The sequence below is a fragment of the Hippichthys cyanospilos genome, chromosome 20 (genome assembly GCF_059441005.1).
Source record: "Hippichthys cyanospilos isolate Australia breed blue-spotted pipefish chromosome 20, RoL_Hcya_1.0, whole genome shotgun sequence".
In the NCBI taxonomy this organism is placed as follows: domain Eukaryota; kingdom Metazoa; phylum Chordata; class Actinopteri; order Syngnathiformes; family Syngnathidae; genus Hippichthys; species Hippichthys cyanospilos.
Window position 1 is genome coordinate 13,640,891 of NC_142388.1, and position 17,093 is coordinate 13,657,983.

Sequence of the window (17,093 nt, forward strand, 5' to 3'; positions counted from 1 at the left end):
CTGGTCAATTTCAGCTACCCGTCTTCAGTGTTGGAGGAGTTCAAGATGGCCAGTTGAAATGACGTACAGTAATGAAAAAGTTAGAGGTGCAGGTGTCACAAGATCAGGAGGAATATGGCCAGTCAACACAGCAATGGTTTAAGCAGCAAGCCCTCTAGATATGAAGGAAATAATTTAGAACTCATGCATAGGCAGACAAGGACCAACTTCCAGCAATGGGGTAAAGCAGACCCAAGGCAGAGATTCAAGAAGTTTATTGTGATATGTATAGTATTATTGATGATGTATTTTGCGTTCCTTTCACCATACAGTTTCGTTGCACTGCTAACATAAAACAGGCAGTCTTTATTCGTCCTTTTTCTCTCCTCACAGGTGACTATTCTCGACCTCTCTCAAGTGTGCATGAATTAAATGAGACAACCAACAACAAATATTCATACTGAACAGTAAGCAAATGGTCCACAATCAACACAACACAAAATTTCAGCATGTCCATAAAATGCAATTTACAAAACAAGATCAAAAACGATGTATGCAAAGTCCAAACTAATTCACAAACACGTATTACTCACATACATGTAAATGAATGAAAAACTGTCTAAAAAGTACTTAATATGTTATTGTGATTGATAATGCTCTGATGCGCTCAAGGATGAACAAACTGGCACACGTTTCATGCTTTCCCCATATTCTGAATTTATCTCCTCACTTGAAAAAGTTTATTTTCATATATGATTTGTCATAGATGTACTAAGAAATATTCATATTTTTCATTTGGGCAACAGTTTTTCACATTTTCGTACTGCAATTTGCTTTGAAATGACAATGCCCCTTGTTCTACCTTGATTTTTGTTTCATCTTATTTTTTACAGTAAAGGCTATACAATTTATAGCTACTAGCTTCAAAGAAAAGCAGTTGTCCACAGCATATTTTTGGGGAAAGGACATTGGTTTCCCTCTGTTGGTCCCTCTGACGTTGTATGATTGTTTGAACATCTATAGCAGGAATCAATTTTGATTGAATCAAATCATTTTGAATCAAAATCATTTTGAATTGAAAACTGATTCTGAATCGAATCTGTTGTTGGTTTTTGCTCATGTCTTATAAATGCAGGTTGATGCTTAGACTTAGTCCTTTTTATTGCACAATCTTTGTGACTCCAAATATTTCTCTTGGGACCAAAGGCATTAGTCAACGCAAGTCTCAGGGGACCATCAGTTTCCTGTGGTTAAATGAGCACTGGAGTTTACATCAGTGTTCTTGGCTGCTGTTTACATTCCTCCAACTCCAAAACAGCTCTCGGCAAGTTGAATGACATTAATACCATGCTAGAAACTGCACATCCAGACACTTTTTTCATCATAGCCACCGATTTTAATTAGTGTAACCTAATGACTGGATTCCCCAAATACCACCAGTATGTAGACATTCCCACCCACAATAAAAACACTCTTGATCAGGTCCACACTAACATAAAAAGAACATACAGGGCCGCACCCAGTTTCCCAACCAGAAGCCTTGGATCAAGTCAGGTACGTTATATGCTGTGTGCACGCTCTACTGCTTTTATAATTGGCAATGAGACAGAATACAAAGCTGCAAAGTACGAACTGAGAAAGGCCATCGCAGTACCTAAGGTGAACAAGCTGGATTGCGTCTTTTCCACTGCTGACCCAGGGTGCATCAGTTTGCAGCATTGTGAACAATATATCACAGACAAGAGGATCAGTGCCACAGACGGCCTGCCCGATGACCTAAAAACTTTTTACACATGATTCAAGACCTTTAGCCCCCACACAGAAAGGAGGATAGTAGGCCAACAAACCACTAAGAATCCGCCCCCACAAAGCTGCCGGATGAAATAATACCCCGGTAAGAGTACTCATAGAGTATTAAAAACGAGAATGAAACTGTGCTAATGTTTCATGGTTTATCAATACAGAAGGAATGCAGTTTTTGACAGTAAATATATTTATTTTTTTAAGAATTTCTGCTCATGCAAGGATACAACTGATGTAAACAAATTTATTTTGAAATTAAACTCATAAATGTGCAGATTTCTTCGTTTCTTGGTCACTGGAATGTACAGTATACAAAAGTAAAGCACAGATCATAATACAGCAACAGCAATCCCTGATCCCTCTTTCCCACAATGTGATTATCAAATAAGAGCAGCCGTGTCGTCGAAATTCTAAAAGGGAGAGATTGTACGACATGTCAGGCACCAAGGTCATTATTCAGACACCGCCAACTTTGTCAAGCATTCCAGCATGTCAAGTCGATCAGCAACACAAACACAAAAGCTCACAGATGATATGCAAGTAATTCTGTTAAGACACAGGTGGGATTTATGATTTAAAAAAAAAATGTAGTAATAATAATGACAATTAAACTTGGAAGTTGTGGTACACCTTAGCAGGTGTGGGGCAATGTCTCCTCATCTTTCTGCCAGGTATCATTGGCATATAGCTTACGCTAAATGCTATTTGTGCTAACAAACCTCTTGCTAACATATTCAGCAAGCTGCAGCAAATTGCTGTAGCTAAAATTAGTTATGGCACTATGCCATTTGGAATCCATTCAAACAGGAGTTGTGTGTGAAATTGTCAAAATGGAGGAATGACTTACAGCGTAAAACGGTTAAGGAACTGTACAAAGTTTATTTTGTAGTAATTTTGTAAGCTCATTTTTCTCCCCAGTATGCAATGCATACGCGCTACTGTGGTGACCAGAACAAATAAGCGACTGATTGCTTCTTTTGGAGTCTAGAGCCAGTTATAAAGCATTATATTTAACTAAATGCTACAACAGGCATACAATGTTGATTTAATGAGGATTATAATTTCCTATGGCAAAAGTAAGATTTTTTTTTTCTACTGTGTTCCAGCTCTCTAAACAAACAACTTGGACTGTCAACCTCAACTGGAAATACAAGGAATATTAGGGTTATCATGACAAGAATTTAGTCATATTTGGGGAGTTCTAAAGTGTAAGAAAATAAAGTTTTAGTTATGATCATAATGTTGTAGCCTTGTATGTTCAACTTCAGTTGAGTTTCCCAATACAAATGAAATTAGTTGATGTTTTGGTATATCAAAACAACCATGAAAAAGACCAAAATGAACTTTTTTATATTTAAGACTTATTTCATGGCAGGGCTTAGGCAAAAGATTGTGGCTGTTGTTTTGTTTAGGCTGAAGTCAGTATTTTAAAATTCACTTGTTAAAATTACCTAATTCCCCAAAACTCATGAAAAGATGACATTTTTCCCTCCCTTTTTTTCAAAGTGGCCCTAATAACTGCCGTACACAAAAAAAGACAACAAGAATTGTTGAGCAATGAACAAACTTTTACGCATCACTGCAAAAAAAAACAAAAAACAAACCTGAAACCGGTTCTTTTGTTCACTTCGCAACACAAAAAGGGAATAGATGAGGAAGAGGTAGATGGACCACCTAGTGATTTGATGGGTGGTGACCCATACAGAACACGTAAGCAAGCTGGAGATGATCAAAACGAAGCTGGCTTTCTTACAAACATCCTTAGGCACAAGTCAGAAAAACATTGAAAACGTAAGGATGCAATATATTCTTGCATACTTTTCTTTTTCGTTTTTCTTGCTGGTTGCAGCTCAATTTCAGAGAACATTCCCTAAGTGAAAGTGTAAGAGGCCCTCAAGAGTATATTAGTAGAAATTAAAAAATATAGATACAAAATATCCAGATGCAATATTTTCAGACACCGTTGTGGTAAATGTTAAGATCCCATACAACACTTGTTAACAACTTTTTTTTTTTTTTTTTTTTTTCCCGACAGGCACAGTAGTGTTTCCCTGCTTAGGAATGCTAGAAAATGCATACAAGAAAAGACAAATATGAAGTGAGTTTCCTCTGGAACGCTGCAAGGAATGATCGGATTACAGCTACAGCAGGCGCCATGTTGAGAGCAAAAGGAAATGATTTGTGAGGAGGATTGTAAAGTACAATTAAAAAGATTTTTAAAAGTTGTGCTTGAAAAAAAGAGCATGACAATTTGGTGTAGAAATAGGGATCCCCTGCTTCTTATATAGTCAGTAGTACTGAGAGTGAGGCGTATGAAGAGTGCAGGAGTGAAGGGAGGAGAGTAGGAGACAATGACATGCAACTCAGCACAGTAGTTTGAAGTAAGGCCTCGTTTTTTGCGTTGGCAAAAAATATATATATATATATATCATATACATCTGTAATTTCATTACGTACATTGAGCTTGAAAAAAAAATATATGTGCAAAAATTTAAATCTTACAAATACGGGGAGTTTAATTTGTAGATGTGAAAATGATTGCACCCTCTTTCTGCCCATATAACTGTCTGTTGTCCTCTGCCGCCGTTGCCCAAAACTGGCTCTGGAGTTGGTTGCCAGGCTAGCAGCTGGACCTTGAGCTCCATGCCCAGAACTCAGCTTCACGTTGAGTGGATAGCCATCTTTAGCTTATCTAGTTCCATCTGAGAAGACACATAATGCAAAACATTCAGAGCAAAACTTTGGACATATTTTCGTTTTTTTATCCCCACTGTGGAGTGGAGGTATCCTGCTGTGAAAAGATGAAACATTGAATACAGTGATCCCTCACGACTTCGCGCCTCACCTACAGACGGACGAGTTAACTACAAATGCACTTGCCACGAGAGCTCCTCAGACATCGAACTACTGCAGTACACATATTTACTTGAATGGTAAATTATTAAACCATCTACATTAACTGTACTATTATCTGTTTCCATCTGGCGAATTCCAGCTCGAGTGGCTTTAATCTTGCAGAAAGCCACGCTTATATTAGCAGCGTTCTGAAGTCTAATGACAGTGAAGCTTGTAGCTGACCAAACATGATAACAATTCAAATTCCAATTTATTACAAAAGAAATTTAGGTAAGAGGTTTACAACGCTCTGCAACTCAGCTGCTCCGAGTCACCCTACACCGTGCAAGACTTTGAGGAAGCACGGCTCCTCGAGCATGCCTACAAGACACGAGATTGACTCCCAGCGCTACTATGGGAGTTGCGGCGGGAGTAGATTAATCATTGGTCGATGGCAGGAGGGCAGGGCAGGAGTTGTAATCTACTCCCACCTCAACTCTCATGGTCACAATCACGTGTCTTGTAGGTCTGCCCGAGAACTGTGCTTCCTCAAAGTCACACACATTCTGACAGAGATGCGAATGGAGTAAGCTGCAAGAGCATTGTAAATCTCCTACCGAGATTTTTTTGCAACAAATAGGAATTTCAAGTGTAAGATCTAATTGTAATCACCTTTGTTCAGCGACAGGATTCACTTTAATTAGACTGACAAACTGATTGCACTGCTCTCTGCGGTTATATTATAGCCTGCAGCCAAAGGAAATGGGAACCGGAAAGGATAACAGTACACTTACTGTATACGGTTTAATAAATTAAGTAAATGTGTGTACTGCGGTAATATTTGTCTTAAATATGTTAGTATAAATACTTTTCACATTTAATCACATTTTAAAAAATTCAGGTACCCACATACACATGCATGAAAATTCCGTAGGGGGTGGGGGTGTAGGTGTGTGTGTGTGTGTGTGTGTGTGGGAGGGGGGGTTGGGAGGAAGCACTGTATATGAAATTTTAACAAGATTTAAGTGTATGAGTTAAATATAAAAACATGGAATCGGGTAGCCTTAGATTGGACTTTTACAAAAGTAGACAACAAACTAGGGCTGGGCAATCTATCAAAATTTAAATGGGATTTTGATGTTTATCATTAATAACATTTAAGGCTGCAAACAATGTCTTGCCTCATTTTTCATGCATTTGAGCAATTATATGCATAACTCATTAATCTGTAAAATACTTTGTCAATTAATTGATGAATATATATAGATAAATATATACAGTATATTTCTATCACTTCGTTCAAAAACAGTATTGTTTGCCCAAAATTAATGCAAAAAATGTTTTAAAATTTTATTATGATTCATTTACTGGTATAGTCGTCACCAAATTGGATGGCTCTAATCTTGATTACCTTTTCTAAAATACAGTAGATGTTTGCAAATTTGTCTTATTTTATTCAAAACATTGACAATCAGTTTGTTTGACACAGAGCAGGGGTCCTAGCTGTGGGTGTAAAAGCCAGAGTTGCGGCGGGAGTAGATTACAACTCCACAGGGACGTGCCATATAACTCATTAAACGTGACCCCGGCACACGTTGTTGCCAACAGGCAAAGGAGCAAAGACAACGTTCAACAGACTGTAGGAAATCTCTTACCTAGATGTAAACTCTCCATTGTTATCATGTTCGATCATGTACAGATTTGACTTTAATTCAACGTCCGGGCCGCTGCTAATATGTCTGCAGCTGCGCGAGACTTCGAATGAAAGGGCTAACTGCTCACTTACTGTACATTGTATAATGTTTGATCATTTAAGATTGGAGTAAATATGTGTACTGCAGTAATATGTGTCTTAAATAATATGTATAGCATGAAGACTTTACATATTTAAAAAAATATATATATATATATATTTTTTTTTTGATAAGTGGGGGGCGCTATTTCGCGGGTTTTACTTTTTGCGGGGGGGTTCTGATCCCCATTAACCGCGAAAAACGAGGGATCACTGTAACTACATTACAACAGTGTTCGTTTGGCATAATTTTAAGAGTGCTGGCCATGAGTGTCATCTATAAATTAATTGAAGAAAAAAAAAAAAAAAGTAGTTGATAAGAACTCTTGTCCCTGACACACAACCCAAGAATTTTACATGACAAAAATTCTGGTCCATGGCAGAGAAAGAGAAAAATAATAACTTATCGCGATGAGGAGTTTGAGCGCTACTTTCTAGCCAAACCAGGTGAATCAAGCATGGCTGTGCAGGAAGATGGTCAGCTTACTGGGGATCGCAAATGACGGCAGCCTTGAAAGTATTTTGTCGATTTCCGGCATTCTATTTTTGTGAGGCGCGCTTTTCTGCAATGACCGCAACAAAAACAAAACAATGGAGTCGACTGGATAGAAGCAACACAATTCGGATGCCATTTTCTCCCATCACTCTTGAGATGTTTGTTGCAGAAAAACAAACTTAGGGCTCCCATTAAATTGGCACAAATAATAAGTTCAAATTTTAATGCATACTTCATATTCGTCTGTAAATTATTTTTGGGTAAATAAAATTGTCAAGCACTGACCAGTCCGTGGTGATAAAAACATTGGGGACCACTGACATAGGAAAGAAAACCTGAGAGTATTCGCTGGTGGCAAATTAAACACTCTTTGTGAATTGATTTAATAATTGTTGGATGATGATGAATTGTTGGAGCTCCAAAAATGATGTAAACTATGATTCAAACAACATTAAACAGCACCATGTGTCTAAAAATGCCTGCGGTCTGAATGCCAACTGAACGCACCATGTTGTTTACAACCAATTTTTTCTTTAAAGCGGACTATGTACCTACCGCTGTTATGTTTTGATGTTTTGAATAAATTAGTCAAATATGCTTTAATCATGTATATTGTTTTTAACTATTAAATGCATCAACATCTGTCTTTAACTCGTGGGCACAATAAATGCAGACAATCCAGCATGTTATGGGGATCAATACTACCTGCAGAGCAACACGCTTTTGCCTTTCCTCATCCAGCTCTCCACGAAGCTCTGTTATTTCTTTCCTAGAAATATGCAAATATTTATTAACACAGTGCAATCATAAAATCACATAACATAACATCCATAACATTGTTTATGGATTCAATAAGCAAAGTCATAACGCCTGAATTTTCACAGACATGTCAGGATGAAACGCTTCTTATCAAAATGTGAATCAATTTACGAAACAATATAATACAAATGCTACATGTGGTTGAATTGCGTCCTATGTTTTAAATAACCGTTCTTTGCTAGATAAGGATACACGTTGTACAGTACAGTTAATGAACTTACAACAGAAATTCAATTTCTGGAACAGATATCCATCTCAATAGTCCTCTTAAAGAGACAGTAAATAACGTCTAGAGTTGGCAGTCCTTCATTGACACAAGCTTAGAAGTCTTCGATGCTTTAATACTATGTGATAATTACATTTGCTGCGCCTTGAACAGCTCCACAGACAGCAGGAGATCTTTCATCTGACTTCTAAGCTCTTCCATTTGGGATTTTGGATCGTCTCTTGTCTGAAAAGTGCTGTCTGAGTTTGTGGATACTGGGCTGGGTTTGGCCTCGACACTGGCTTTATGGAATGACGGTGAAGGAGACAGATTGTGTGTGGAAGGCTGTGGAGAGAAGAAGGGGAGGAAGAAAGACAAAAGGGACAAAAGAAATACAAGGATGATTTTTGAAAATAACACATTGTTTCTTGAACTATTCAAAAGAAAGAAGTCAAAGGTTACCCGTTAAATGTTGTACAAAAAACATTTACCATAACGAATGGATCATGAACACATGATCCTTCAAAATCCAGAAACTGCAAAAATAGCACAAAAGGCAAATGGATGAATGCAAGACAAAAGGACTCTAAAGATGTCATTTAAGGAACTGATATTGAAATAAAGGCGGAAACTAGATCATTGACCAAGCATGACCATTTTGAAGTAAAAATCATTCATTATAAATTTTTCATCAAATAAAAACGGTCAAGGTAAGATCTGTATGTTAAAGAAAGACTGAGGACAAGGAGCTCATCTGCATCACGTCTGAACATGGCAGCTGGTGTTTTTTTTGTTGTTTTTTTTGTTGTAAATTGTAAATGGACATTGCACTTGTATAGCGCTTTCCTACCTATCTCAGATATTCAAAGCACTCACACTGACAACTCATTCTCTTTTGGAACACATATTAATAACACGACAAGAACGGCATTTTTTCACCTTCGCAATATAGCTAAAATTCGCCCTATTCTTTCTCCTAGCGATGCTGAAACATTAATTCATGCATTTGTTATGTCGCGCCTAGACTATTGTAATGTTCTGTTTTCTGGGCTTCCTGTCAAAAGCCTGCAGTCTGTACAAAATGCAGCAGCATGACAAGGACGAGAAAGTTTGATCATATTACTCCAATTCTAGCTGACCTGCACTGTCTTCCAATACACATGAGATGTGATTTTAAGGTGTTGTTAATTACTTATAAAATTTTACACGGTTTAGCTCCTTCCTATCTCGTCGACTTAGCTTCACCATATATTCCGTCGCGACAACTTCGGTCACAAAAAGCCGGTTTGCTATCGACCCCACGGGCTAAAAAGAAGTCCGCGGGATCAATGGCATTTTCCATTCGTGCGCCAGTACTATGAAATGCTCTACCTATGGAAGTTCGCGCAGCCACCTCAGTAGAAATCTTTAAATCCTGACTAAAAACACATCTATACTCAAAAGCATTTCGTTAATGGGCCTGTCCGCAGTTTTCTTCTTTTTTTGTTTTCCTGCCCCCTTCTCCCGGCTCGGAGAGGGAGCTAGCTAGATTGCGAAGGTTGACTTGACCGCCCCCATTTGGCCCTGCGCTGATCGACCCTCGCGGGTTAAGAGATGGACCGTCTGCGGTCCACTTGGTTGGACTGTAGGAAGGTTCCTGCCCAATGGCTTTGCATGCTGTCAAGTCATCATTGCACTATATAGCACAATATGTTTTCTGTAATCTATATTGTTTACCTGTATTTGTCTGTAATGTGTATCTTTTTGTCTGTATTTGATACATGCAGCATCCACTTCAACCTGTGGGCCTGGAAGGGGGTTCCTCCCACCTGTGGTCCCTTCTGAAGGTTTCTGATTTTCCCCAAATTGGGGTTTTTGAGTTTTTCCTTCCCTTTCTGGGAGCTTTGACAGGGGATGCTGTTGTGTACTGTACATCGAAAAGATGTCTCTGTATGACTTCTTTTTTCAAAATGACCTCTTTTCATCTGTGAAGCCATTTGAGACTTCGGTGATTTAGGGCTATAAAAATAAATTTTTATTGATTGATTGATTGATTGATTGATTGGAGCAGACTGCTTGAGGCAAGGCTGCCATATTGCGCCTACGGCCCCTCAGACCAACCACTCAAGCCAAGGTGTACTTGGATGGATGGGCAGACAGATGGATTTGATATTGAGTCTCTGGGACCATGTTGCTTCTAAAGTTGCTTAACCATTCGGAAAGTGACAGTGTTAACCACCTTATATTGAAAGTTAAAAATGCACTTTACAAGTGAAAGCCCATTTACTATTTAAAAAGCCATATAAGTAGACACTCACACTTTAAGAGTACAAAAATAATACTACTACAGTATATTATGGACAGTATAACAAGGTACAACATAAATACTGTCGCTTAACACAAGCACTTACCCATAAATTACATTTATATTATTTAAGTATTATTATTTAAGCTTATATAGCGTATATTCGAACTAGTACACTTTTCTCTGTAACAATTTAAAAAGGAAAAGCTGACGTAAACAGATCTGACAACTACCAATGGCCAAGGATGAAAAGACTACAGCTGTTGCTCGCTTTGTCTCCTTCGGGGCCCTCCTGTCACCAGACATGCATGTTTTACATGCAGTGTCACATGTCAAGAAAAATGCCCCTCTAACAAATATGACGGTGACATCAATACCAAAAAATAACTGCGAAGTGGACTGGTCGGTCATGGACTGATAGTGGTCACAATCACAGCCAGGGAACTCAGTGCAGTTACAGAGGAACTTGCATTCATCCATTAAAAAAGGTCTCTGACAAAAAAAAACAAAAAAAAAAAAACACACACAAAAAAAAAAAGCGGTTCCAAAAGTAATCAGAATTACCTTTCTGGGTTCTGGAGGCTTTAGTTTGGCACCATCTTCTTCATCAATCTTGAAGGATTTGTCCACGACATCCTTGTTGGGCTGCAAAAGTTTTTTTTGTTTTTGTTTTTTTTTTAAATGACAACAACATTACTATTAAGACTACTACAACTATTAATACCCTGTTTTCCTAATGTGTAAATTGTATTCATATGTTGTAAGATTTTTCTCAGCTTCTTTTTAAATACGTTCTATCATGTATGGCATTAAATCTACAGGTATAATTTTGTTTTCTTATTAGATCGATTATTTTGTTTGAAATTTCAAAGCGTAGAAAAGTGGCGGGGCATCTGACCTAACAGGAACGTGCCCAGCTTCGAGTATCAGCCACAGATTGTGCAGCAATGTGTTTTGCATGACAATCTTTGGTTGTGTTTGCGTCAATTTGAGCATGCCATGTTGACAGAATTGTGCCAGATAGATCTGAAAACTAAAAATCAAAGTCCACAAATGCCTTGACACAAGCAACAGCACTGAACAACAGATGATTAGGAAGAAGAAACCAGTGGGTGTCCTCACCATGGTGAAAGGCTACCATTAAATGTGTGCTTCACCACATGTGGTAGAGGCTGAACATCAATGTGATAATTGTGGAACCATGTTTAAGCTCAGGCAGACATGTACAACACGAACAAACCACATTCAGTTAATACTTAGATCTATTTATACTATTGTGAAGAGCTGCACAGTTAATCGAATTTTAATCGCAATCACGATATTGGCTGCCACAATTACTTCTTCATCCGACCACCAGGGGGAATGTTTCCCACATGTTTGAATGGAAAAAGCATCAGCTTTTCTCACCCTAATATTTTATTCACCTGTGTGAAATGGCATTGAGCTTGTCACCTGATTCCTAACATATAAAGCGCTAGCTGTCAATTCAGACCCATTTTAAAAAATCTGAATATTTGAATGAATAAATTATGTTTGAAATGATCGAAAATGACATTTTGACTGCTAATTGATTCAAATTTGCTTTTATAGTAAATATTGTGCTTGATTATAAGTAGGCTTATTTTTTTCATTGGTTTGCATTCAGCAAGTAAGTTAGCATGTTGCCCTGTGTGCCAATTTTTGCCTTGTCTTGAGGAGTGAATTTGTTTTAATTATTATTTATTTTATTTAGTTTATCATTACTATTTTTAAGTATCAAGCCCTGAAGCCATGTTTATACACTGCTTGTTTTAAAAAAAAAGGGCACTAAATAGACATGTATGACCAAAGATGATGAATAATTGTGATTAATAATCGTGATTTCAATATTGACCAAAATAATCAGGATTATTCAGTTCTCCTTTTACCTCAGGAAAGCATTGGGTCCCTGAGACTCGCAATACTAATAAAGTAAGGGTCCCGACAGAAATGTATGGAGTCCCAAATATTGCTCAGTAATAAGGACCAAATTAGGAGCGGCAATCTTTGTTTCACGACTTGATTTTGAATTTGGTGTCTCAGATTCAAAATGATTCAATTGAAGCAAATATGATTTCTGCTTCAGTCCATTGATGTGCAAAAAATCATCACACAACTTTGGTCTGCTTTGGTAGACAGAATAAAAAGGGAAAGTGTTTTTTTTTTTTAACTTTAAATTTTGATTAAGATACACGTCCAAAAAAAAACATGTGGACAACCGCTACTCTTTGAAGTTAGCTATAAATTTGATAACTTTTACATTATTAAATAAGATTAAACAAAAATATAAAAAATGTTGACCAAATGAAAATTAATATTTCTCAGTGCATTTATGACAAATGAAATGAAAATAGCCCTTTTCAAGCGAACTTATAAATTGTAGGTGCAAAGCATTCAACGTGTGTTAGTTAGTTTGTTCATCTCTAAGCATATCGGGAAAATTATCATTCACAATTGTCACATATTTCATTATTTGGAATGTTTGTGAGTAGGCATGGGACGATATCAGAATCTGACGTTATGATAACCTTGGAACAAAAATATCCCAGTATTGAAATGACAGCTCTAAAATGTATTAATTCAAAATCTTTTGGTAAATAGCAATTTTTGTAGATTATATAACCTTTGTTTATTATAAAAATGCACACATATGTTTTGAAAGATGACCAATTTTAAATTAACTGCCATCGAGTGATAGTAGTTTATTTCATCTCAATCGTTAGTGTGTATTAATAAATAGCACAAGTGGATTCTGTCATTTCATATCATTTGAGAGTCTTGTTTTTGAAAGCCGAAAAACTCCCAGACAGCCAACTTTTTTAATATTTGGACAGGGGGGGTTTGATTGGTTTGAGTTCTTGACCCACACTTACTGCTGGCATCCTACTTTGAACAATATCAAAAATGCTTTATGAAAGTAGCATTACAGCGGTAACCCAAGCCGACAAACTAGGACGTGAATACAAAGAGTATAAGTCACATCGACAGTAGTCTCCCACTGCTGTTTGAAATTGCATTATGCGAATCAAGTGTTTCATAACTTCCCTACAAAAAATGTACCCAGAAGACGCATGTTGATTTGAAAGTGTGCGTCCCATGGCAAAAATCATGGGTCGCAGACGGAGGGACACAGGCTAAATAGAGAACTGTTACCATACCGGGGCAACATTTGCGCTGTGTTTCAGAGTCATTGTTACATGAACTGAAATGCTTACTGTACATAATCTTGCTCAATGCAGTCATTGTACAGGCCAAAAGTAAAAAGCAATCTTAAGATTTAAATATTGTTGTGGAACTTTTTAGGACTTCGGCGAGAGCAGCAAAATAGTCTGTAAATATATTTTTTTTCTTTTTGTCTTTTTTTTTTTAATGAAGCTTCAAAGACACAAGTCTTAATGGAACAGTCTTGTGGTCTGTAAGATAGTGTGCAAAGACAAGTGAAAGAGAATATTTTTAACCTTTTTCTGGGCAGAGTGGCCGCTTTCGACCGATAGTCTAAACAGGCAGAAATGGCCTTTATTACACACACGTTTTTCTATTTTTAAGCCCTTTCAGGATTTTAGAGGTATGAAAGAATTTAAGCAATGGCTGTTACAGATGCTATCTGCCGTTTTGCCCGGCTAGGGAAGGGATGTTGGAAGTACCGGAAAGGATTACGGAAGTGCTGGTAACATTTTGTTGGTGGACGGACAATTACAATTTGGATAAACTTCCAAAAACAATGGATCAACGAAATGGGCCCGCGTACCGATGGGACTATAAATGACGGATCACCCAAAAAAATGGCAAATGCCCACCTCTGATTTCAACACAAGTTTAAGCAATGCATATGACATAAATAATGGTAAGAATTGGTTGGTGCTCACCGATAGTCCTCCACCAAACTGGGCAGGCAGCCTCCGACCAGTAATCTTCGGTCTGTGAGCAGTGGGATGAGACAGCTTTTCTGTGCTGGATGAAACCTCATCAAAACTAATTAGGGCTGTTAACAAAGTAAGACAAAAGAGAAAAAGATGAGAAAAGTAAAAAACAAAAATTTTGTTAAAAGAATTTTTTAAGCTAACATTAGACATGTACAGAAGGAGAATTTTATTTGCGATATGTCCTTTTTTCCCTAAACTTTTGCAAAAACAATTTGCAGCATGGACTTGTCAGACCACATAGCATTTTTCTACTTTGCATCAGTTCATCTTTGATGAGCTTGGGCCGAGAGATTATGGTGCCGTTTTCGGGTGTTAATGACACAAGTGCAGAGAGAGCAGACCATGAGAAGGAGCATGCATACCAGTAATGCTCAATTATTTTTTTTTACTTCCTCCCACATTCCAACAACATGCATGGAAGGTATATCGGACACTCTTAACCAGGGGTGCCCAAGTACGGTCCTTGAAAGCCCCTATCCAGCCTGTTTTCCATGTAACCCTCATCCAGTACACCTGATTCAAATGTTTAATAAGCAAGTGGCCCTAGTGAGGCTAAACTGCTATAGAAAAAGGATGAATATCTAAAACATTAACACAAGAGCACCAGTATCTTCAACACTTTAACCTGAAGAAAAAGGTACAAAACATTGTGCTTTTTTTTTCTAAAAAAAAAAAAAAAAAAAAAATTCCTGACAGCAATTTTAAAAGTTTATAACTAAAAAGTTTATACCTGGTGGTGTGAGTGTGCAATCAAAATTCACACTGCAAAAGCAAAGCAAAGCTACCCGGGGTCAGACTCTAGGGGGCCCACTATTTGAGAATGATTGATGTATACATAGACTAGATTGCACACAGGTGGACCTACTTTCTCATTTTTTGTTTTAAAAAAAAAAAGCATATCATATCATATACAATTTGGCCTCCTTTATAATTGTGCCCAACTTCGTTTTGATACTTCACAAAAAGTTTCAATTATTATTAATAATTAATAATTATAATGTTTAGTATCTATGTTTCATTTGAAGGCTGAAATGAGGTAAAACATTTTCAAAAAGCTCAAAAGGGGTTAAAACCTCCAGAAGCCCCTACATTCAAATCCTAATGAATATGTCTTAAATGATACTCAAGTGTTTGGACAGTCTAAAATCAGTCAGATGACTAAAATAGACAAATATAACCAAGTTTTAAGGGGGCATTAATTGCTTATGTTTTTTGTTTGTTTGTTTTTTACTCTATGTGTCACATTTAAGTTATAAAAATATCAAGATATATACTGTATTTTTCAGACTATATACTGCAACATTTCCCTCATGATTTGAGCCCTGCAGCTTACAGTGTGCATATTTTTTTTTTCTGCTAGCCCCCAGGAGTCAATCCACCGGTCAAGCAAATCTATGTATCTGTTCATGGTGTCAATTTATGGAACAACCATGAAATAGAACTGAAAAGATGTGAATCAATGGCTGAACTCGAAAAGAGTTTTAAAAATAAATAATTAAAAATATTAAAAAATATGTCTAAATTGAAAAAGATTGTGTATAAAATGTGTAAATTTGATGTAAGGTATATATTGTATTTAAATATATTGTATATATTGTATTTAAATATTTATGATTGTATGTATGAATTATCTGCAATGTGTTTATATGTTCAGTAAAATAATCTAACAATTAAACATTGGGAGAAAGAAGAAGATGCTATCAAAGAATTGATTTTGAGTTATAACTGCTATTTAACTCTGCAGTATTCTGTTGGTGTTATGTTGAAAATAATTCATTCATTTTTGTATAAATATGTTGGAGCGAAATATGAAGGCATGCTGAGCATGTGAAGATGAAGCTGTTGGCAGGCAATTTTTTTTTTAAATAACTATAAAAAATATAAAAACTTCCATACGACATCTTTTTGCGTAAATATCTGATGTTATGACCTGTGGCTTACCCATGACAAAAATTGTTTTTTTGCACACTTTTTACTGCTGCGGCTTATATACCAGTGTGGCTTATTGTCCATAAAATACGGTAATTTATTGCAAGCAAAATTTACTGGCTGGATATATAATACACTTAATTATTTAAAAAAAAAAAAAAATCCATTCCACTCCACAGGTTGAGAAGTTACAAGCGCAAGAAAACAAGAACGAGGAAATGACTCAGTCACATGTGCAAATTGGGTGACTTTTGTGTAACAGGACATTGCACCTACATCACGCTAAACTGCTCTGAGTTAGAAAACAAAGACTGTGATTGAAGAAAAGATTGCATTTTTTTGTATCATGAAAACTTGTCAAAACAGCTCTTGCTGAGCTGAAAGGAGTTGTAGCAGCTTGTTACCCCCACATATGTCATCACAGCTAAACTCTGCAATAGAGGAACAGCAGGCCTGTTCACTGAATCGATCTAGAGTTGTTTTCCTAATTAACCCTGTCTCAACTTAAAAAGAAAGGGGTCTGAAAGAAGAGAAGACAATAACAGAACAGTTTTTGATCATTTAACATGAATAAATTAACAAAAATATCACATTTGGTACTGTAACAACTTAGCCTTAAATGAACCTGAGTAAAATGTTCTGCTTTCAACAAAACAAACTTTAAAAGTGTCGAAAAAAAAAAAAAACTTGCACAAGAAAAATAGCAGTCCAATCACTACCAAAGAGGTTGTCTAATTTAGATTTTTTTTGTAACAAGGAAATTTAAACCTGTCCTACATGAGGTTTTAGACATTCACGTTACATTTCACATTTCAATGAAGGAACATAAGGATATTTCTAATCTACAATTAGCCTACTTTTAGCCCCTTTCTTCTTATAAGTAAAACAATGAAAAATTTTAAAAAATTGTTCTGCGCTTCTTGCTTTGTGTCAAGTCTTTCAACATACATTGCTGCAGACTGTATGTTGCTCAATGTCTGATGCTGCAAACCCCAAAAAACTTATAAATG

At 36.8% G+C, this 17,093-nt stretch overlaps 1 protein-coding gene across 3 annotated transcripts in view; it reads right to left on the reverse strand.

Annotated features, from left to right (window-relative positions):
• Positions 1 to 1,909: 1,909 nt before the first annotated feature.
• cd2ap (CD2-associated protein) overlaps positions 1,910 to 17,093 on the reverse strand; it is a 52,031-nt gene continuing 36,847 nt past the window's right edge. For all 3 annotated transcript variants that reach the window (XM_088403748.1, XM_088403747.1, XM_088403746.1), the window contains 5 exons: positions 14,098 to 14,213; positions 10,778 to 10,858; positions 8,084 to 8,274; positions 7,611 to 7,674; positions 1,910 to 4,484 (listed from right to left, as the gene is read on the reverse strand). In XM_088403748.1, coding sequence (XP_088259874.1) covers positions 4,443 to 4,484; positions 7,611 to 7,674; positions 8,084 to 8,274; positions 10,778 to 10,858; positions 14,098 to 14,213 — 494 coding nt within the window. In that variant the 3' untranslated portion in view covers positions 1,910 to 4,442. The remainder of the gene's footprint in view (positions 4,485 to 7,610; positions 7,675 to 8,083; positions 8,275 to 10,777; positions 10,859 to 14,097; positions 14,214 to 17,093) is intronic.